The 22769-nt window shown below is 40.8% G+C and overlaps 1 protein-coding gene across 2 annotated transcripts; it reads left to right on the top strand.

The window, feature by feature from the left end:
• Positions 1 to 574: 574 nt before the first annotated feature.
• Positions 575 to 20459, top strand: TACC3 (transforming acidic coiled-coil containing protein 3). 2 transcript variants are annotated; one of them, XM_080592207.1, is made up of 16 exons: positions 575 to 728; positions 4207 to 4387; positions 4538 to 4683; positions 7131 to 8174; positions 9376 to 9472; positions 9919 to 10111; positions 11148 to 11200; positions 12033 to 12166; positions 12253 to 12364; positions 13076 to 13228; positions 16470 to 16546; positions 16628 to 16671; positions 17572 to 17732; positions 18543 to 18649; positions 18864 to 18984; positions 20283 to 20459. In XM_080592207.1, exons 2-16 carry the CDS (start codon positions 4208 to 4210, stop codon positions 20349 to 20351), a joined length of 2691 nt encoding a protein of 896 aa, XP_080448333.1. In that variant the 5' UTR covers positions 575 to 728; position 4207; the 3' UTR covers positions 20352 to 20459. The 2 variants fall into 2 exon arrangements, with proteins under 2 accessions (XP_080448333.1, XP_080448334.1); XM_080592208.1 differs by lacking the exons at positions 575 to 728; positions 4207 to 4387; positions 4538 to 4683 and adding an exon at positions 6135 to 6389.
• The last annotated feature ends 2310 nt before the right edge of the window (positions 20460 to 22769 follow it).

Raw genomic sequence — 22769 nt, 5'->3', positions numbered from 1 at the left:
GAGTATTAGTCTATACCTGTAATTTTTTACCCGTTTTTGCTTTGTGTGGACATCGGGGGGGTGTAGCACAGACCAATGAGCACAGGCAGGCACCCGCCTGGGTCCATGAAAATCCGTATGGGCTTTCAGCACTTTGCAGCAGCCCTCTTAGCTCACTTCCTTCTGCTGCAAGTGGGTTTTGGGAATGAAAATGTTCTTTTTCTAAAATGTCACACCGAAAAGTGGAGTTATTTAACACAGGATTTACGGACCCAACTCTCTGCCCTGGTGAAGTGACTACACTTCCGTCCTGTGGGGCCCGAGCTTAGGGTGTCAGTAACACCACAAATTTACCCTGAAGAGCACCAAACACTGAGTTTTCTCCCCACAGAACCAGCAGATGCATGCCCTAGCGGGAAGCAGCGCTCAGCCATTCAGCCATAACAGGCCGCAGCGCGGCGCCACGGCGGAGCGCCGCAAACTACACTTCCCAGCATGCCTCACGCGGCAACACCCCCTTCCGCGGTGCCCTATTGGCACGGCGCCCCTCGGTCCCCGCCCCACCTGGCAGCGCGCTTTCCCGATTGGCTAAGGCGTTGTGAATGACGCTCCCCATTCGCCGGCTGGAGCCGCCGTTGAAATTTGAAATCCTGAGGCGGCGGCGGCTGAGGCAGTGGCGGAGGGGGGTTGGTGCCTGTCGGGTCCCGCTGGACGCGCTGAGGGGGCTCGGTCCCGGGTCCTGCCGGCAGGTAGGGCTGTGGGGGGAGTGAGGGGGTCCTCGTTGCGCTTTGGGGGGCGCTTGGGGACCTCTCTGTGGTTTTTGGGGGGTCGGGGGGGGGTTGGGAGGGTTTTGTGGGTGTGTGGGGGGGTCTTGTGAGGGGTTTTATGGGGTTGGGGCCAAGAGGAAGGGCTCAGGGGGCGGCGGGGGGCTCAGGAAGGGCTTGAGGTGTCCTTGGGTTTTGGGGGCGGTGTAGGGGGTTCTCGGGGGGGGGGGGCGTGGGGTTGAGGGGAGGGGGGTACGGGTCTGGTTCTGTGAGCCTGGGGTCCACAGGGGCTGGGGGGGGGGCTTGGTTAGCGGAGATGCTCGTTTCTGGCTCGGCTGCTGAGGGCTGAGGCCGCCTTTTGGTCCCCCGCAAGGGAGTGGGGTGAGGGGGCTGACTGCTGCCCCCCACGGCTGTTCTGTGCTGGGGCTGCTGCGGGTTCTCGTCCCTCAAACGGTTTGGGAGTCGGGTGGCCTCTGCAGTCGGGCAGGCTATGATTGTGGAGGAGGCTGTTAACGGGAAAAGTCATCGCTGGTGCTGAGCTGTTTGTGCTAGAAAGGAAAGATTTTTTACTTTTTTTTTTTGAGGAAAAACTAAGTGAGCTGGGCCTGCTTAGCCTAGAGAAGAGGAGACTGAGAGGGGACCTCGTCAATCTCTACAAATACCTGCGGGGACCATGTGAAGAGGATGGGGCCAAACTCTTCTCAGTGGTGGCCAGTGATAGGACAGGGGGTAACGGGTATAAATTGAACCGCAGGAGGCTTCATTGCCATATGAGGGAGAACTTCTTTACGGTTTGGATGACGGAGCACTGGAACAGGCTGCCCAGAGAGGTTGTGGAGTCTCCTTCTTTGGAGATGCTCAGAGCCCGCCTGGATGTGGTCCTGTGCAGCATGCTCTAGGTGATGCTGCTTGAGCAGTGGGGTTTGGACTAATGATCTCTGGAGGTCCCTTCCAACCTCAACCCTTCTGTGAAAAGATAGCTGTCAGCTCTGTGGGGAAACACAGCAGCACGTGCCTTGGGTCACTTAGTTATGTGTGAGCTGCAGTTAACATGTGAAAACCAGCCTGAAATACGGGGTGTGAATGTTGGTCGTACTGCATTACTTTGTCTGGGGTGAGTGCTCTGTATTTAGCTGCTGGAGGGCTTCAAAAGGAAAAATAAGTAGGAAAAAACAATCTGCTTTTGCTTTGCATGTTCAGTGCAGGCATTTGAGACCATACTGGTGTATTGGGTGTTGTGTACCTGGGACCAGTAGTAAATAACAGTTAGCTGCCAGGAAGCCCTCAATTTATAAATTGGATTCACTTGGTGTCACCAGACTTATGTTCTCAAATACAGAATGGAAGACTGCTGCTTGTACATAGATAAATATTCTTCAGAAACACGAAGCAGTTTCATTTTGGGATCTTCATTTTGGTCATAGTGGGGGAAAAACTTGTCTTTCACAACCCTTACTTGCATGCATTGGCCACTGACCACCTCAGACAAAGATGTATTTTTTTTTTTACTTAAATATTTTAAATAAATGCAGAATTTGACTTCTAGATTTAATATCTAAAAGTCTGGACAACTATACATACATGTATACAGGATCAATTTGTTAACCATTTTAGTGATCTGAATCTGGTGCACGTGTAGCTGAATAACAAGCCTGAAGTCTCCAAGTGAGCATCCCATGCTTATGGAGCTTGTTTTAAAGGTGCTGCCAACTTCATCACATCTTAGGCTTTGTTTCTAAACTAATTGGTTGCACAAAATAACTAAAGATTTGTTGATTTGTTGTCCCAATTTTAGCTTGCACTGAAGTGCTTTATTTCAAGTTCTACAGGTTAATGTAAAAATATTTTGTGTGTAAAATAACTTGGGCTAAAGTATGAGTGTGGTGAAAGCTAAGGAAAGAATGAAGAAATAACAAATAGAGGCCTACTTTGCATTGCTTCCATATCTGTTGTTTGCATTCTATTGCTGATTAAAACCCTGCTGTTGTCAGTTTCTCAGACAAAGCAGCTGAGCTCAGTGGAGAGTAGGAAGCAGACTCTCCCATAAGGATTATTGTAAGAGTGGGGAGATGTATGCAGAGACTTAAATATGGAAATTTGAATATACAAGGGCAACGAGATTGAAAACGTGACTTAAAGCTTTCAGTGGGAGTGTTCTTGTTACCTTTTTATGAAAATTAAAATGATCATTTGGAGTCTTCCTCTGCCAATTTTGTTGACTGCATGATGGAGGATGGAAAAAGAAGCTAATGGTCAGCTGTTGGTTCAAATCAAGCTTTTGAGATCATTTGGAATGGTTATCCGGTGCAGAAAGCCAACATCTCTACTTGATGATCCTGGTTATCTTGCATAAGTCATGTCTCATCCCTTCTAATTTTAATTCCTTTGAAAGAAATCACTTGGCGAGAGGCCTGGCAGATAACTGTGCTTCTCAAGAGTCATCCTTGATGGACACTGGTTATACCTAGGTCTTGCTTAAAGTGGCTCTTGTGTTCTGGTTCTTTTTGGTTTTTTGTGTTGTCAGTAGCACCACTGAGAATTGTTGCTTTAATTTTTAAAAACAGAGGAGACTCCAATGGGAATTAAAAGTAGGCTGAGTTCAAGTACATAAAACATGTTAGCTTGCCTGGGATACTTGGAGCGTTCTTTTTGTATTCCTAAGTTATTTTCATCTTTGATCTTAGATGTGATGGAAGCTTTAGTTTCAAGTCCTTCACATTTGAAATACTAGGAAAATTAGACAAGCCTGTATGGTCTAGTAAAGCTTTGTGCATGTCTTATTTAAGAGCAATATTTCAGAAATATCTATTAATTACTTTTTTTTTCAGATTTACATACTAGTAATGTCTATACAACAAAGGATTCTTAAGTATATGTGCTTCACAAAAGCAGTATGTGTTCAGACAGTGCTGGAAAAAGCTGAATAATCTTATTCAGGACTCTGATCCTAAACACACCCTAACTAAACACATTTGTTTTGTTTTTTGCTGATATACAATGTAGAAATGAGACCATGTGAATAAAATAGAGGAATGATTGTCATCTGCCCCTTGCAAAAGCTGTAATTTTGCTTAGCTGGATGCCCTATTACAAGAGACGTGACTGCACGTCGCTGCTGGTTTTAAGGGGTTGGGAATGAAGAAACTTGCAAATGATAGAGCTCCTTCTAAAGGATGGGCAGCTTAATTAGTAGGGTAGTATGTTAACTGGAAAGCATAATATTAGCAATTAACTGCCTAGACCACTAGCAAAAGCAGAGGGGCCGGACAAATGCTGCATTTAGATGCTTTCATAGTCTCGAGGTACCTTTTCATGTCAGGATTTTGAATGCTTTTAACGCTGCTTTTGAAGCTGTTTTTTTTTCTAGCCAGTGCTAGGCTTCCAACTTCAGTTATCTGAAAGTGCATCTGGCTGACCACACCCTCTCATTCATGCAGTGATGTTGTATGTGTTGATATTCTAGAATGAGTCTGCAGATTTTAAATGCAGAAAATGGAGAAAATGGAGAAAACATCAGTGATGATCTAGCAGCGGAAGACTGTGGTTTTTGCTTCGCACCACCGGAACCTACAGGAAGACCTTCCATTCTGCGCCTGTCCCAGAAAGAAAACTTGCCACCAAAAAGTGTGGCAAAAGCTATGAAGGTAAAGTTTTGCTTTCATATTGATTATGTTCTTCTTCCTCCTATGAGCTACACTACTGAATGCGTATGCTGTTTGGAGCTTGAAAATGTTCTGGTGTTCACGTTCTTCTTTTTTTCCTTCCCCCTGCCCTCCCCCGTCACTTTCTTAAAGGTAACCTTTCAAACTCCTCTAAGAGATCCTCAAACTCGAAAAATCTTGAGTCCTACCATGACAGACAAACTTGAGTCTACTTTCACACTCGATGATTGCAGTGAAGCCCTGCAGGATGATCTTTTATCTGCACCCATCAGTATTGAGTAAGTAGAGTATTCACTGCTAGCAGCATTAGCAATGGGGGACATCTGCAAGCTAATTTCCCCCTTTATAAACCTGTATATTTGAACTGTAATATTGTATTTTGTAACAAGATGGAAATAGCAAAAATTAATGCTGACTTTGATACACAAACTTCTTCCAAAGATAACTGTATCTACTTCTAAGAAAGCCTTCTTGTGGTTGTAATATTGAATATTGAACTAGATTTTTAATTCCTTTAGTAACTGATTTCCTAGAGATGACTATAACAAGATATATTTCTTAGTGTATATATTTATCCTAGTAAGCATAAATAATTTAAGAGAAAAGAAGCACTTTAGGCAGAGAATGTGAAACTGCTTCCTACGGTAAGGTTTTCATGCAGGGCTATGACTATTCTGAAGTTAATCAAGCCTTAAAATTTCATCTTTTTTATGTTAGGTACTGTTTTATCTCTTTAGGCTTTCCCTTTAGGATACATCTTCTGGAGGGTTAGCTTGAATTGCCACCTTGAGCCAAGGAGTGTTAAGATTAAAGTAAATCTAATAACACAGGGAATATCATGTCAATTCCAAGTAAGAACAGTCTAGCAGTCTGGGTCTTAAGGAGGCTGGTGGCAACTGTCTAGAGAAGAGCACAAGGTGTCTGCAATGTTACAGTTTAGGGTTTTGCAACCTCTCTTTTACTACAAGTATTGCTATAATGGTATAATGATAAAATATTATCTAAATAGGCAGGCCTCAATGCGTATTTTTCTTACTGAATTTTCAGTCCCTTCTTAAACTTGTGCAAACATCTGGCATCTACAGTGCCCAGTGGCTGGCAAGAAGCCTCAGATCTTAACTTTGTCTTCTGTAAGGAAGTACATCCTTTTGTTTTCAACTACCCTATCGTATTCATTTGATCCCACTTCTTGTGTTTGGTAGAGGGAGAAAGGAGAAAAATTGAATGCTTACATGTTCATTAAGTATTTAGGTTTGCTTCAGCTTTAAATTTGTATATACACTCTAGTTTAGAAAAGTACATCTGAGCCAGCCACCTCAATTTTTAAGTAACTTAATTATGTTTATGCCTCAAACCTATTGTTTAAAGAAAGATTTGGTACATGCATGGCTCAACTGAGTTAAAAAGGCTAGCACCTGATTGGCTTTAATTAGGGGCATGAGTGTGTGTCAAGACAGCACGTTTACCGTGCATATCTTTTCTACATTTAAAATATAAGAATCTGTTTGTAGCAAACAAACTAAAGGAGTGGGCCTTGCTGAAGGAGGTCACTTTTGACTGGTCTCTGAACAAAGTAAGCCAAGTTTCAAGCAGGTGTCTTGCTCTGGGCTGGCATTTATTAGGTTAAGCACTGAAGGAGAATGGGAGGGGCCTGAGCAGTTGAACAAGTCTGGGGCTGAACTATCGCAGGGAAGAGGCACTCCAACCCGGTGAGAAGAACTTCCTGAACTCTATCTCCCGCCTTTGCTTTTGGGCTTATCAGAGTAGTGTTTTTACTGACGGGCTTTTAATCATGACCTGCTCTACAGCAGATATGAATGGCACATAGAAATAGCTACTTTGAGCAGGGACAAAACAATGGGAGGAAATCCTGTTTCAGGAAGTAATGGCTTAACTCTCTGCAGTCTGAGGCAAAGCCTCAGAAGTTAAGTCAAGTTTGGGGAAATAACATGGAGAGCAATGACTTGTAGAATACCCTGCAGTAGTGAGTACACAAACGCATTCTTTAACCTGTTTCTTCTGCTAGAGAGTCTTATGTTTTACTTACTCGAGAAGTATTCTCCTGTATACTGCTTTGCTCTTCAGCTTTTGTGTTGTATTGAGTTCAGAGTGCCTGAAATGCAGGATCTGTTTTGACATATAGGCCTGTGCAGTTGATATCCTAGTGGATACTTTCAGTAGGGGGGGGAAAAATCTGTTGGTGACCAGATGGAGCATTGACTAGAATGGGAGAACCTGAATCATAATTTAGTTTAGTCTTTGTCTTGTGACTCGGTCATGACTCATGGATGAAGTTACACAAAAATGTACAACTTGTTGTGCCTTTCCTCAAACTCCTTGCTGTTAATAACTCTTCCTAAGCAACGTGTATTTCACACTGCTTAGTGACATGGAAATGTCTGCATGTTGTAGTGAGTACAGGTCATCAGAGGTGACTGGCGTAAGGTAGTTGTGTGTAAAACTGAGAACGTAAGAATACAGAGTACCTTCAAAGATTGATTTTTCATGTAGCTTGTATGTGCTAGCTTGTGATTTCAGACTGTTCAGGTGGCAGCTGAATTTTTGCTTTTAGGGTATTCTTTTGCTCTCAGCTGCTCTCTTATTACGCCAGTAATTTTTATTATCTGAAGAAAGCTACTTGTGCAAATATCTCTTTAAAGATGATGTGAAATGATATCTAAAAAATAGCTATATCATGTGTGATTTGACTTTTTTTTTAATGCAGCCCGAGTCTTCAAAAGACTGAAGCTGAAGCAAGTAATACGGAGATAAATACACAAATGCCAGAGAAAGTCAGTGCTGCTGCTTTCCCAGATGATGAGATGCCAGTAAAGAGCCGAGGTTCCTACAATCTTGATTTTGATAACTTAAATGACATCAATCCCTTTCAGAGTTCAGTGCAGCTGCAGAACTCCCCTGGAAATCTGCAAAAGTCTCCTGTAAGAGTATCTAGCAGCCCTGGGAAAACTTCTGAAAAAAGTAGTAATTCTCTTCCACTGGATAGTACAGCTTCTTCAGCTATAGCAAGTACTGAGCATCCAAGTGAAGAGGAGAATACTTTTTTTGCTGGAAAAGAATCTGTCTTGACAGAGTTGGAGTCTAACAAACCCAAGCTGTCCCCAAAGCAAGCTATCAGTGACTCTTTGCAGGAGTCAACTTCCACAGAAGTAAACCAAGTTGATAAATCTGGCAATCTGGGTCCTAGTAGCTCTGATGTAACTGATTCTTCTAAAACCGGGGAATCAAAGCTTCAGAATGTTTCAGTAGGAGAAAAAGCTTCTGCAGAAGAGTTGAAGCCTCCGGAAGAGCCTGCTGTCTCCAAAAGGGAACCTTCAGAAAAGCCTGGTGTCCCCAAAGCTGGACCAGTAAAACTGGAATTTGACTTTGATAATACCGGTGCTAGAAAACCACCTCCAAAGAAACTAGGTAAAAGACCTGGAATTAAACCACCTTCCAAAAAAATTCTGACTACCAAAACAAAGCCAGAGAATACTGAAGTACAAAATAAAAGTAATGTGGAAGATGAAATTCCTGTTCCAAAAGCATCTTATAAGTTTGACTGGGACAAACTTGATGATCCAAACTTTAATCCCTTTGGAGGAGGCTCTAAAATTTCCACCTCACCCGAATGCTCTGAACCTAGCTCTCAGAAAGCTCACCTGCAAGAGGAGCAGGATCACACCTCACCAAGAAAGGAGCCTCTTCCAGTGGAGCAGGATGACAGACCAATTACTGATGAAATTCTTGAGAGAAAAGAACCCAGAAGTCCGTAAGTAAATCTGTGTAACTGAAAGTAGAAGTGCCTTGAACTCGTGAGGAAAAAGTAGTTAGATGGTGTCTATCTAATAATTATTAGACTCCTACACCTCCTTGACTTTCTTCCTCCAAGGCTGGCTTGCTTATATTGCACTTGGTGACCTTTAACACAACATGTCGCAGCAGCTAAGATTTCATTGGAGAAACCATGGCTAGCTCTGGGCAAAAGATATCCTTAAATTTGGAGGAAGGGAAGGGGGTAGACTTACATGGGAAGAGCATTAATGCCTTGGTCAAGTAGCTCTTTACCTATTCCAAGATTAAAGTAAAATGTGAAGTATCAGGTAACTGCTATTATCTTTCAGTGAACAGGTAAGTAGGCAGTGTTGCACATCAGGTACTACACGGAAGAACTAGGCAGTTCTGTTCTATACTTAGTGTCTTGGCTAAACTCTGAGGTGCTGTTTCTTCCTTGCATTTTCTTGGTATCTGAATGCTATCTCCTATAAAAATGCTTGTCATGAAAGTTCTATTTTTTTTGGCACCAGATGAAGCAAGCTTCTACTTGAGAATGGGAGATGTTGTGTTGCTTTTCCTAGGAAGTGTAACTATTAAAATGTCAGCATTACAATAGGCAGCCAGGAACTCACCTGAAGTAGACTGCCAGGAGATGCTGATTTGACAGAAATGTTTGCGCTCTTGCTCCCAGTGTACTGTAATCAGCTACAGTTTACCAAAGTGGAAAGTTATGCTGTCAGCATTAACTGAAGTATTGGACCTCTCTAATGAAGTTCTGTGGCTTACACCAAGAATCACAGCATTGCTTTGGTGAAAAAAATAGCAGTCTGCTTGTAATTCTGCTCTTCATTAAACAAAAGCCTATCTTTAGTTTAAAAATGAAAATAAAAATGTTGGGCTGCTCAAATGGAAATGAGAAGGGTGTTAAGTGAATAGGAACAAGTGATACTGCTGTGATTTTTCTGCTTCCCACATAGCACTGCTTCTGATGGAGGCAGAGCTTTGTCATTTAAGTTGTGACCAGGCAAGACAGAGAATTTACATCCTCATCTTCCTTGAAGCTTCCTGTACTTGGCAGTAGAAGCGCTCAAATAAGCTTATTTTATTCAGTGCTTCAGTATATCTGATAAATAAAATTCAGAACTGTCTGTGACTGGGATTTTGACTCTCTTTTTTTTTTTCCTCTCCCCACCAAGGGAAATCGGCAAACAGAATGTGGTAGAAGGCAAGCCAAGAATGCAAGACACTCCAGGGGTTCAAGGAGAAGCTGAATGTCCAGAGGCACCAGCAATGGTAAGGTATAGGAAAGATAGCCAGCTCTTACCAAATTGTTCCATGGAACAAAGTTCTTTGCAACTTAGCCTTGTCAGACCCATGTTTGATATTTTATCCAAGGAATATTTCTTTATGAAGCTTCAGCAGTTCTAGAGTGAATGTAAACTGTGCCGACTTGTCTTTTGAAGGTAACATCAGAGACAGACAATTGGTGCCTTGGTATGTGGTATCATTTTTGATCAGCAGTTGCATAGAAGGACAAACACAAGGGTGTGGATTCTTAAAAAGTGGCTCCTGTACTTAGTGTTGGTACTGTTTAGTTCCTATGTCTGTGAATTACTGAGGCTTATTATCCTGGTTGCACAGCTAATTTGTGACAAACCAATTTTATTATTATTGTGATTTTCATATTGCATTTAAATTTTTATTTTAAACAATAAAAAGGATTGTTTTTTTCTCTTCAGGAGAAGCAAATAAGCCCATCTAAAGTGTCTCCAGATAATGCCCCATCTCAAGATAATTTAGTTTCTGCTGACAGTGGGAAAAGGTCAACGTCTGCGGTAGAAACTAAACCTAGCTCACACAAAACTGAAATAACAGCAGATGAGCAGACAGCAAGCACTGAACCTGAAGAGCTCTTCAGACCGTCAGCAGAAGGTAAGGATACTCCTTCAGAGCAAAATGGAAGATATTGTTACAGTAACTTCTGTGCATGTATTTCTCTTCAGTTTTAGTACTGATTTTAGCTTTTATCTTCCATTTTGCTCTTCTGGAAGGATTGTTGGGGGGGAAAAGAAAGCCCAACACAGTAACTAGCAGGGTGGGAAATGTACCTGAGCTTGCTTCTGACTTTTTCTGTATTAATGGATTAAGCTAAACTCAAATAGCTGTCTATCAGCAATCAGCTGCCTGTGAAGATGAAACCTAAGCTTGTGTAGAAATAATCTATTTGGAGCTTCAGTGGCAGCTTTTTTTTTTAAGAAGAAAACCTCTGCCCTTAAAATCACTTCTGGTATTAAGGGGTTTCTAAACGGAGAACACTAGAGCTATGCAACTACCTGTAATTGTGAGTCTTGAGGGTTACTGCAAGCCCTCAGCACTGCTTGAATACTCACTGCTTCTTGCTATGTGGGTGGTTGTTCTGCATTTACATGCGTCTCAAACGCGTACCACATAGCTGGTGTTAAACACCTGGAAAGGTTATTCCTTGTAGGATCATTGTGTGGAAGGATGAGCAAATGACTTCAATGCGGTCTGCAGCTTAATACTTGAGTGGAATCAGTGTGAGAAATGGCTTATGTCTTCATGGTTGAGCTTTGAGCTGTATACTAATTTTAAAGGTGTGATTGGTAGTCTTACTCTTTCACGGGACACTGTATAAAAGAGTAGAATATCTGGGTGTGCTTATCACTTTAACCAGGGAACGACAGAAGTTCTTCAACTGTGTTAAGTTTTGCATATTCTTACAGGTATCTGGGGAAAAATAGTGGCAATAAATTCATTTATCTTAGAAATCTTTGCCTGATTTTTATTTTATTTCTTTTTAAGATAAAAGTACAATATCTTTTAGCAGATGGAAAATGAGCTCGTAAGATAGGAGCACAAACTTACTGGCTGTATACACCAGCATAGCTGTAGATGCTTCACTGTGAGATAACAAAGATGCAACGTTGTCATATCATTTCTTTTCCAGTTCTAGGAATGGGCAATGAAATAGACTATCTGGAGCAGTTTGGAACTTCATCAGTAAGTATTGTATTGAAATGCTTTGTTTGCTTCCCTGGCTGGGTGGAAAGGAAGCTGTCAAGCCTTAAGTGTTTTTGTGAAGTAACTTTGAACTTGCTTACAGAAATACAGGTTTATTTCATAGGAATGTGTCTGTAAGGCATGGTGGAGAGGGGGGAATATGGTTATAAGCAATTCTGCAAAGGATCAGACGTCCTATGCTTCCGGTTTGCAGAGTTTGCCATTTTCCTTACAGTGGTGAAGTTTGGATGGATGACATTTCCCATCTCTGCCCAAACGGCAAGAACAGCGTGCTTTGAAAGTGCAGGATCATTGTCTTGAAAAGATCTTTTAAGCCTTTCCGTTTCATGGGCAGTTTCAGGAAATCTGACTCTGAATTGGCTATTTCATGTTTCAATCAGTTCAGTTCAGTTGTTTTTTCTCCTGCTTTGGGCTAGGGTGGGAGTGGCTTTGAGTATAGAGTGAATATACAGAAATTAAATTTGTCTTTTAGTCATACTGTGTTTGTCCTTATTGTTATGTGAACAAAAACAAAAGACAAGACTGCTCATTCAGTTTGCAGTACCATCTTTCAGCGTCTTTACTGGTTTTGAATAGTTAGTAAAAGTTTGCCCTTTCGGTTCTATCTGTGAGCAGAGGACTGTTCACTTGATGTTACATAAGGACTTAAGAACTCAGTGCCCACAAGCTTATGTATTTTTCTCCTGAGAACAATACTCTGGCCACAGAAGAATAGGCTCACCCTCTCTCCAGAGGGTTATTTGTGTGGGGGTTTGCGTGTGTGTTATTCTATGAAGCAGCAAATCTGCCAGTTTATGCCTTTTCCCCTCAGTTCAAAGAGTCTGCTTTGAGGAAACAATCGCTGTATTTGAAGTTTGACCCTCTGTTGAGAGACAGTCCAAGAAAACCAATTTTTGGCACCATCGAGACAAGTACAAGCATCATGACTGCTCCACCACAGTGTGGGTAGGTATTGATTTAATCTAGACTGTCGTATGTAGCGTTACAAGGAAAGGCAGCACTTGAATATTATGTTGTGTGTTTGTTTTTAGCCCTGTTTCTGATCTAAGCAAACTGCTTGAGGAAGCTGAAAAGCCTGCAGCGAGTCTTCAAAATGAAGAAAAACCAAAAGGACTAGATCTTCTAGGAACATTTACAACTTCTGTAAGGATGTCTGGAGTGATGCTAGGTTTCATGTTGTTATTTTGGGGAGGGGGTCAGCCAGAATCTGGAGTTAAGACTTTCACAGCTTCTAAAGATTGCAGTATACATAAGGCTTATTTAAATTGTTGTCCTAGAAGGGTTGGATAACTATTCATATCAAAGCTGAACTTCTGGATGGACTTAGTTTTCTTACATTACAAATCTTTTTTGTGGAAACTGGTGACATTGCACATAGTCTAGGAGAATTTGAGCTGTTTTTAAAAAATGCTTTAATCAACCAATCTTTTTCATGCAGCTGAAGCCACAAAAATAAGACAAACTTGTATTTTAATTGCCCTGCTGAGATGAAAAACACTTTTTGATTAAACTTGATGTCATACAGTGTAAGCTTCAGAGCAATGAACACCCTTGTATGAACAGAATTGCACACGGTATCTCATCCTGAAAAGGTGTTTTATTTACTCATAGGGAATAGTGTGGTGTCATAACTATCAGAAACACAGCAGATAGTTGGTGGCTAGCACTCTGTTACACCTCAGATAACTATGTAGCTTTACAAAATACCTACAAGATAAGAAAGCTATGGTAATTTAAGTTATGGATGTATTTGGGGGGGGCTTAGTGGAATATATTCATTTACATTGAGTAATCTACACACAGATAATGATTGCATTAAAAATTCAGAATCACTTAACTTTTGTCTCCTCACAGGACACAGGTTCCTTGATCCCAGACTCCCTCACTAGCAACGTTTCTCCGCTCCCTTTTGCTGCTTCCACAGATGCTGCGGTGGATGCTATTATAGATGTACTAAAATATAGCCAAAAAGACATGGATGCAGCTGTTGAACTGGTTAAAAGAGAGGTATGGTGACATTTGTCTTTGCATAGCCTTGAAAATCCCTTTTGTTTAGATTATGTGTTGTAGAGTTCTACGCTTGGCAGTTCTATCAGTCATACTTGACATAAACATCTCATCCCCAAAAGCCTGTTGTGTGCTTGATAGGAGCAATCAGTATAGAACCGTGAAGAGCTGATATTTAAGCAAATACGTCAAACTTCACTTTTCTGCCTTAGAACCGATCCATATTAAAAAGCATTCATTATCAGATAAAATGATTTGGGGCTTGATACCAGTTATCAAAAATACTTCTTATTAAACTACCCAGGAAATATCTGTTCTTATCAGTGGGAAGGAGGGGGGCTGCTTTTCATATAATTACTTCAGTAAAACAAGATAAATCTGTAATGTTAATTCAGTGTGGTGATAACTTCTTTGTGGAATAGGGAGGCATGTCAGTATGTCCAGCTACTAAAACAAGTGGTGGGGAGATCTGGAGCTCGCTCTGGACTAATATTAGTTGGGAGGGGCAGAAAGAGTCAGTGGGATTTTAAACACAGACTCACAGAATGGCTGAGGTTGGAAGGGCCCTCTGGAGGCTTTGTGGTCTGACGGCTGCTTAGGCAGGGCCACCCAGAGCAGGCTGCCCAGGACCACGTACAGGAGCTTTTCAAGCTCTCTGAAGGGGGGGGAGCTCCACAACCTCTCTGGGCAACCTGTGCCAGTGTTCCGTTGCCTGCAGAGTAAAGAATTGTTTCCTGATATTCGGGGGGAACCTCTTGTGTTCCAGTCTTTGTGTGTTGCCTCTGTCTGTTGCCTCTTGTCCTGTCACTGGGCGCTGCTGGAAAGAGCCTGGCTCGGTGGTCTTTGCATCTTCCCTTCAGGTATTTACAGACATGGATGAAATCTCCATGAGCTGCTTATTTCTCCAGGCTGAATAGTCTCAACTCTCCTCATAGGATAAGTGCTCCAGTCCTTTCACCATCTTGGTGGACTTCTGCTGGACTCTTTCCAGTACTGGGGGATCCAGAACTAGACCCAGCACTCCAGGTGCAGCCTCACCAATGCTGAGGGAAAGGATCGCGAGGGGAAGGATTGCCTCTCTTTGCCTGATGCATCCAAGAATCGTTAGCCTTCTTAAGAGCAAGGGCACGTTGCTGGTTCATGTTCAAATTGGTGTCTACCAGGATTCCTAGATCCTTTTCTGCAAAGCTGCTTTCTAGTTGGGTGTCTCCCAGCATGTATTGGTGCCAGTTGTTCCTCCTGAGGTGCAGGGCTTTGTACGTCTCTAGCCTGTTGAGGTCCCTCTAGACGACAGCATGACCCTCTGGTGAATTGGTCATTCCCTTTTGTGTCGTTTGTGAATTCACTGAGCGTATGCTGTGCCCCCATCATCCAGATTGTTAATGAAAATGGTAAACAGGACTGGGCCAAGTATTGATGCCTGGGGTACTTTCCTCATTATCTTCTGTAACTAAATCACTACAGAAATCACTTTTGAAACCCCACCTTCTCCCTGATGCCAAAAGAATAGTGCATTCCCTCACTTTAAAAATATGGATACTTTATTATAGCTTTTGGATTATGTGAATTTACTAATACTGAATATTGTAAGAGCAGGACTGAAGCATCAGTTTCCATAAAGCTAGCTTTCACTTCAAAATTAACTTAAGAAGAAAACAGCATTCTAAATTCCCAGTGAACAATATTGCAACCAGTAAATGCCCTTAGTGAAGGTGACCTGCAGCCTCTTGCTGCTTTACATTTTTTTCTTTCCCTTCAGAGTATAAAAATACTACCTTTTCTGGGAGTAACTTTTTATCCAGTATGTCGTCTAGTACACGAAATGAGAAATGTGTGACTCTGGCAGGGGTCAGCTCTTAGTGCACTGATCTAAAACAAAGATGTTAGATAAGAACAGGGAGTAAAGCTTGTAATGTTTTGAACATACTTCTTTGAAGTGAGAGATTAGAGCACCATTAAACATGTAGAAATAGTTGCAGCAAGGCAGATGTGACTGTTACACCGGCTGTTGGGGCACTTAAAAATGGATAGAAGTGCTTGTGTTTACTGTATTAACCTGAAAGCAAGATGGATTGAATTTAAGATGTTGTTTTTGTGAAACAACTCAAGCTGATGAGAGGAGGAGGGAAAATGTATTTTCCTTCTGAGCAAATACATTGTTTCATGAAAGCATGCTTTTTTTGTCTGCTGAACCATTTCAGCTGAGTGTGCTAATGAAAGCTTCTATCTTAACACGCTTTTGCTGTTTTAGCAGTTGTTTCTAGCTTAACTATTGTTGATGCCTTCTGCAAGCATATCTCCTGAGCTGAAATGTTCAGATTCTGCTTATTTTTTATTCTTTTTCACTTGTGGCTCACTTCCTGCCATCTGAAATATTACAGTACACTTAAAATGCATTTACTCTTAAAACTGCCAAAAAAACAGTATACTGCAGTGTACCGTGCAACTTTAAGAGGAAGCCAGCAGTAATCATGTGCTCTTCCCTTCTCCTGTTCAAATTTCAGGGCTGTTCTGGGCCTTGTTCGATGTTCAAGGCCTCCCACACTGCACAGTCAACTATCAACATTATAGCTATTAGTAGAAATCCTGGGACAAAACTGAATTCCTGGAGTTGGCACAAAGTATTTAATATTAAGCAAAGCAGTAAAAGCACTCTTTGCTGTTACTGTGAGCTCTGCTTTAATTAAACTGATGTGAAATAGTTATGTTTATTTTTAAGATGACTGAGGTGTCTTAAATTTGGAAATGTGGTAGGGAGAGGGATTATTGAATAAACATGACTCTAAACAGCAATTTAATCTTGACCAGCATAGCCTTTCAGTATTTGCTGTCTTTCCTGTGTTATGGTCAGTAGATGTGACTTACTTTATCTGATTTGTAAATAAAAAGGGGATATATGTCACTTGAGAGAGTGTTACTCCTTGACAGAGCATTACTGGCCCATGAGCAATGACCTATGTGTAGGATGAATAAGAGCAGGCAAGTGGTGGACTGAGCTGGCTCTGATCTTGCCAGCTGAGAAAATTTGGTAACACTAGGAATCGTGTGGTTTGAGTTCTAGTTTTCACATACGTCTTACTTGACTCAAATTTGTAAAGAAACACTTCACTTCGAACCTGTTAAGCAGTTAGAATTTGACATGGGGAAAATTAAGTATAACTAAGCTACCCTTTGGACAGTTCCTAGTATCAAATCTTGTATCACTTCCTGAGAAAGAGACGGGTTTACTTTTCCCTCAAAGGTTCAAGAGAAACAGTTGGAGACTCTCGAATGGAAAAAGAAGTATGACAAGCTTCATATGGAATACAAGGAAATGGGGTAAGCATTGCTTCTGTGCCTGCTTATTTACTCCAGCTACTTCTTCTATCTTATGGTTTAACTTTTGTTTTCCGTTTTTAGAAAAATAGTTGCTGAGTTTGAAGGTACAATAACCCAAATGATGGGTAAGTTCTGAATTTACATTTTAAATTATTTTGGGGGCGGTGCTTAGCCTAAGGTTGCCAACTGAACTTAATACTGTTTCACTTCTGATGTCATTAATGTTTCAAGTGCTTTCAGGGTGAATAAGGTTTCAGACAAGGTACTTAGAGGGTAACGTTTCAATGAATATTCATACAGACATGGCTGTGTGTTGATTTAGTAGATGATAATAATGACATTGGGAGGCAAGCATGAACACATCTAACATCCTCTGACGCTCCAGTGGACTGTGAACTACCACTTTATTAAAATTGGCAGATCCAGATGTCTGTAGCTTGTTTAACGGTTTATTATCTGGCCTTAATTAAGCGATAGGATGTCAGTAGATCTTGCTGGACTGATCTGGCATTTGCTTCCATCAATTTTGTCTTTCTAACTTTGAAGACCATTAAGCAAAATTCTTGTTACATAGGTACATTGTCCTAGCTGACAAGTGAATTAGCCAAATCTGTGCCTTGCTTAAATGTAGTTCTTTAAGGAAACTGAACAGTATGCTAGTTTTTTTTTGTGTGTATGCTTTTTCAAAAGTAATCCTATGGGAAATGTAGCTCAGGTGTGCTAGCAAAAAGTTGTCCTGGAAGGGTTTGCCAGGCCAGTTTGTCTTGTTATCCCAGTCTTCTCCAGTTATTCAACTATTGTGATAATCACAATCTTTAATGGCCTTGGAGTTAGTACAAGAGAATATGTAGCAAACTAAGAGAATATTGCTACTTTCCAGCATCCTTTTTGGAGGAGACATTACACTATGAAAATCTCTTTTCATAGTGTTATCTGGGGGGGTTATTTGTCCATACTATGGATCTAGCTTTATACTAATTCAATAACTATCATGAGTGTAACCCTGTTACCTCCAATTTCTTTAGAGGATGCTCAGAAGCAAAAGGAGCTTTCAAAGAAAGAAATCCAGAGGATGGTGGAAGAGAAGCAGCAAGTTATTTCAGATCTGAATTCTATGGAGAAATCTTTTTCTGAACTCTTTAAGCGATTTGAAAAACAGAAAGAAGTGCTGGAGGGTTACCTTAAAGTAAGATGCTATAATGCAAATAATATTCTTCCAAGATAAATACGGCTTCCTTTTCTCTTAGAGAAGATCATAAGTTATGAATTTCTAGAGCAGCCATTAATTAGCTAGTAGAGGCACAGCCTGTAAAACAAGTTGTCTGCTTTAAAGATTAAAAAATGATCTATTATGTTTAGTGGCTGGCTTAAAGTATGATAATGATCTTTCTGTTAGAAGCTGAAGTCTTTTCAAACAAAAATGAGCTGTTTCTTATTGTATGCATGTTGGTTTTTCTGTTAATTATGGGGACAAATCTACTGTAGCAATTTGTTGCATAAGGGCAGCTTGTTTTCCCCTACGTAGCGTTGAATGGTTGCTGAAGAGGATTTTCTATTACAAGTCAATGATATACTTTACTGAATGTTCTTTAGCTTAAGCTGGTGAAGTCAAACATTCAGAGACGGAAGAATGAAGCTAATGATGATCATAAACAATGGTTTCTTATACAAAATGCTTAGACTTATTCAGCAGAAACCAATGCAAGACTTCCTTCATCTTGCATTCTTTCCATCTCTCCACCCTGCTTTCCAAAGCCCTTTCCTTAGCACGGAGTTAAAGCATCACCTGGAGACAGTGAGTTGCTAAAGTCAAGAGCTGGAATTAGTAGGGAGGCTTTGCACTTGTTTCAAAGCTTATGGGACTTAGCAATTGTTCCTATTATTCTAGTTGGTAAATACTGTCACTTTGGTGTAGTTAAGTAGCTGACTTGTAAAATGGAAAGACTTTTGCACATACTAGTACATAAAAAGCCAACTAAACTTCTTCCTGGGACAGAATGAAGAGGCTTTGAAAAAATGTGCTGAAGAATACCTGGCTAGAATTAAGAGAGAGGAACAGAGATATCAGGCACTAAAGGCACATGCTGAAGAAAAGCTGCATCAGTAAGTACCAAGCCAAGAAACCGAGTACTAGGAGTGAAATATGCAGTTCTGCCCAGTTGCTGTAAAATGGGGCTTGTTGATGCCAAAACTTGGCTTAAAGTATTGATTTGGGGGGGGTTAATATTTAAAGTATGAGAATCTAGTGTGATTCTGTGAACAGTTCTGCTGTGTTGTCTGAAGGTGATATTAAAAACTCATTTTGCTTCAATTCCAGAGCAAATGAGGAAATTGCCCAGGTACGAAGCAAAGCAAAATCGGAGACTGCAGCACTCCAAGCCAGTCTTCGCAAAGAACAAATGAGGATCCAGTCTTTAGAGAGGAGCCTTGAACAAAAGGTTAGTCAAAATGCCATGAGTGAGTCTCTTTAAGCTATTGCCTTAGACAAGCTGAAGAAATACCTTGCACCACTACTGGAAATAGTTGTAGTAACTGTGCTGGTTTTGGTGACTGCTGTCCAGGTAGGTGTTGGGAAATAAGTACTGAAATTGAGTCTTGACATAATTGACGTGTGCCTTATCTGTATGTACAGATTTTTTTTTGGAGCAAAAGGGCTTGTTCCCGTAGGTGGGTCACAGAAATGACCAGTCGAGGCTGCTGCCTCAGCAGGCTCTCTGAACTACTGAAGAAGTTAGTGTTCTGAAACTTAAACACATCCAAGAGCAGAATCTGGAAATGATCTTGAATAACTGCCTGATTCAGCTTGTTTGTAGACATACGATTTGTAAGCCATTAGCGCTAGTCAAGCTGTTTTGTATTGGCCAAACTCTTTCAATATTGTTCAGGCCCTTAATCTTTATGAAACACTGCGACCAAATATACTTCATGAATGAAGTCTTGAAATGCTTTGTAAAGCCACATCAGTCTCCTTTGTTAGAACAAATAAACAGAAGTATTTCTGAGGTTTAAAACTTATATTGCTGGAAATGCATGCTCCTAGTTCCACTGCATCATGGTTGCACTTCTGCCAACACTGAGGACTCAAAAACATAATGCTGATGCATTCCTGCTGTTAAGAAAAAAGTAATCCTGTATTTATGTCTTTACGGCTATGGCTAAGGTTTGAATAAATGAGGAAACAGTAGGCCTGTAACTAGAAAGACGAGATGAGCCATTTAGCACAGAACTATTTTTTTCCTGTTAAGATTATATTTTTCTTGTATTTTATGTTAGGAACTCTTATTAAAATGGTTTAACCACGCAAGCAATTAACACAAGCTGGAAACTACTGCCACATGTCAGTAAAAGTACCAAAGCATCATCCCACAGAGTTGTCTGTCTTGTGAAGTTTAAAATCCAAACCGTTGCTATCATCTTGAATTTCAGTATATGTAACAAAATGACCTCGAGTCTGAAAAGTCGAATTTTCCCAAAATTTTTAGATATAAATTGATCTATGGAATTCTGTCCAAGTAGAGAGACTATAGTTAATTCTGGTTCACTTCCTGGGCCTCTTAAGCGTACCATAAGACCTATAAAGTAGGCTGTCCCTTTAGACTAAATTTGTGTAAGTCACTAGCATATAAACAGACTTTTTATTCTGTGTTGGGAAACGTGACTTATTGTGACTCAGCTTGCTACTTGGCTGTGGCATAGCTTACATGTACCTGTAACTCTTCTTTTTTTTCTTTAACAGACTAAAGAAAACGATGAACTAACAAAAATCTGTGATGACTTGATTTTGAAGATGGAAAAAATTGGATAGCTTAACTGTCTTTGTAAATATTTCTAGTTTCTCTGACTCCCTGTCCCGTGTGTTCATTCACTCTTTTAATTATGTATGTGGGGGAAAAAATAAAACTTCTGATTTGCACTCCTCTTGTATATTATTATCTCTTGTAGGAAATGTCAATGTACTGACATGTTTATAAATACTGAAGTTTAATTGTCCCTTCTGGTACGTATCAATATATTGCATATTTTCACATACGTCACTCGAAGGAAAAACTTTTAATCATCTTACCCTCAGTCTCTTCCCTGTGTGAGAACACCAAGATTCGATGATGACCTGGCTCTGCTGATGAAGGTCAGCATAGGCCATGTCTCTGTTTTGCACTTCCTGCTATGTCATTTCAGTCAAAACTTTCCAAAGTTAAAGGATTGTAACAGAACTTGACCTGTTGCAAATGCTATAAAGAAAGAACTGGAGTTTTAAGCAGACTAGGCGTCATGTCCTGTCAGTGGTGACTTATGTTGCTTCTTTATAAGAGACAGTTGTGAACCTTAAGAAGACTTGATCAGTGTTTGCAGTAAATCAGGCCAATTACTGATCTTGAAAGTGAATACTGAGCAGAATATTGTAAAGGAGTGTTTTGTACTTTGTTCATTTCCAAGCAGGACTTGGCAGGGGGGAGGGGGAAGGTGTGGAATAATGTTTTTTTCACTTAGTGATGTAAAAAGTCTCAGAACTTCAGCTTTTCTTTATTAAAATAAAAATACAAACCTGAGCTGAAGTGATCTGTTTTCAGATGAGCTAAGCAGCCAAGGGCCTGGAAAACAGGACAGACTTGCTTGCTACTCTACTGCCATAATGTTTTTCAAGTCATTAGTCTGATGCTATTGACTTTCCAGTCAGCCATCCAGAGCTCTATGCCACTCTTATGGAAAGGCTTTGAGGAATGTAGTAGGCTGCAGGTCACAGGTCGTAATGAAGTCAGTTTTAATTAGGGCAGTAGTAGATATGTCAGATAAGTTATTACCTAACAGACCTTTTACAGGATTGTCTCATTGGGTAAGCTACAGCTTTTTGTTTAATATTACTGGAAGGTCATTCCCTCACTTGCCGAACTAGTAGCTGCATTTTTCTCTCAGAAGGGTTGTTGCTGCTGGGTGTGCTCGTAGCTGTACTTGGAGCCCTTCCCTTATTTGTTAAAGGTAATTTGCTTGGGGCAGGAGGAAAAATGACTAGCAGTACTTAAGAGATCATAGAACCTGGGGTATACTCTGGCTAGGTAGCTACTTATCAGTATGTTTACAGGACGCTGTATGTAGCTGGAATACTAGAGACCTGTTCCACTCTAGGGTTAACTAACACTTCAAAGCTCATGGTGTGTTGAGTTTTCTTTGGCTTTCACTTTCCCAGGTTAGTGCTGAAACTACAAAGTGAAGTCAGTAGCAATGATATTGAATACCCACTTCCCGCAGAAATTGCTAGATTTTGTTAATGTATTGCTCAGGAAGTGCTAAATGGAGGCAGAGAAGAAATAGTTCATAGAACAGACTGTCCAAAAACAAAGCCTTGCTATCTGAACTTCAGATAACGGGGATTACTTCAAGCTGTGTCTTGGAGTGTCCCTTGGTAGCAGACTTAACAGGTACCAAATTTCTCAGCTCTGTTTGAATGTGAACTCTTGCTCACGTTTTTAATTATGGAGACTAATTTCTATTGAAATCCTCAGTGAATATTGAGGCTGCAGGTTGATATTAGCCTGTAGTTAGATAAGATTAAGCATGCAGCCACAAAGGGTAGTTCTTTTTCTCTCTGGTGTTGGATCATGGATCATCTGCGGTGTGATGATCTAGGTGGACTAACTGGCCTAGGCAAAAAGCTGTTTGATGAGAAGAAACTGGTTTGCAGGGGATCAGTGTGCTGTGAAGGTTCACTTAGTTCATCTTGCACAAAAAGGGGTAAAAAAAAAAAAAAAGACAGGTCACTTCAGGAGAATCCCTGACTAGCTTAATGCAAAACTGAACTTGAACTAGTAACTCTACAAATTCATAGTTAGGAATAAACTTGCAATGCCAAATCTGCCCACAAGAGGTAGCTGCTGCTCTTCCAAATACTGACAGGGCTGTGTGTTAGCACACTGCAGAAGCAGAGATTGTCCTTGACTTGTGCTTAATACTAATAAGGCAATTGTTCTAGTAGATTCCTGTTGGGAGGGATGAAGAGCTGCAAAGTGGTGTATGCCAACAGACTGTATATAAATAGTGATAATGCTATCTGGAACTTCAGTGCTATAGCTATCAAAGTAGTATCATACCACCAATTAATATAATCAAGTTCTTTAGAGTTGGCTGTGGGACAGGGTCTCTGTTGCTAGTTTTGCCCTTCTGCTCTATGGATGTGGGATGGGGGGAGTTACAGGCATTTTGTGTATACCTTTAGGAAAATGCTGCACAA

The sequence above is a fragment of the Anser brachyrhynchus genome, assembly GCF_964034855.1.
Source record: "Anser brachyrhynchus genome assembly, chromosome: 4".
Classification (NCBI taxonomy): Eukaryota; Metazoa; Chordata; class Aves; order Anseriformes; family Anatidae; genus Anser; species Anser brachyrhynchus.
This window is presented reverse-complemented; position numbering and strand designations above follow the sequence as displayed.

Excerpts from the sequence above, each read along its gene's own strand:
- TACC3 (XM_080592207.1), top strand. The coding sequence starts at position 4,208 with ATGAGTCTGCAGATTTTAAATGCAGAAAATGGAGAAAATGGAGAAAAC. Across the intron at positions 9,473-9,918 it reads GTCCAGAGGCACCAGCAATG|GAGAAGCAAATAAGCCCATC; the intron begins GTAAGGTATAGG and ends TTTTCTCTTCAG. Across the intron at positions 18,650-18,863 it reads GCTGAAGAAAAGCTGCATCA|AGCAAATGAGGAAATTGCCC; the intron begins GTAAGTACCAAG and ends CTTCAATTCCAG.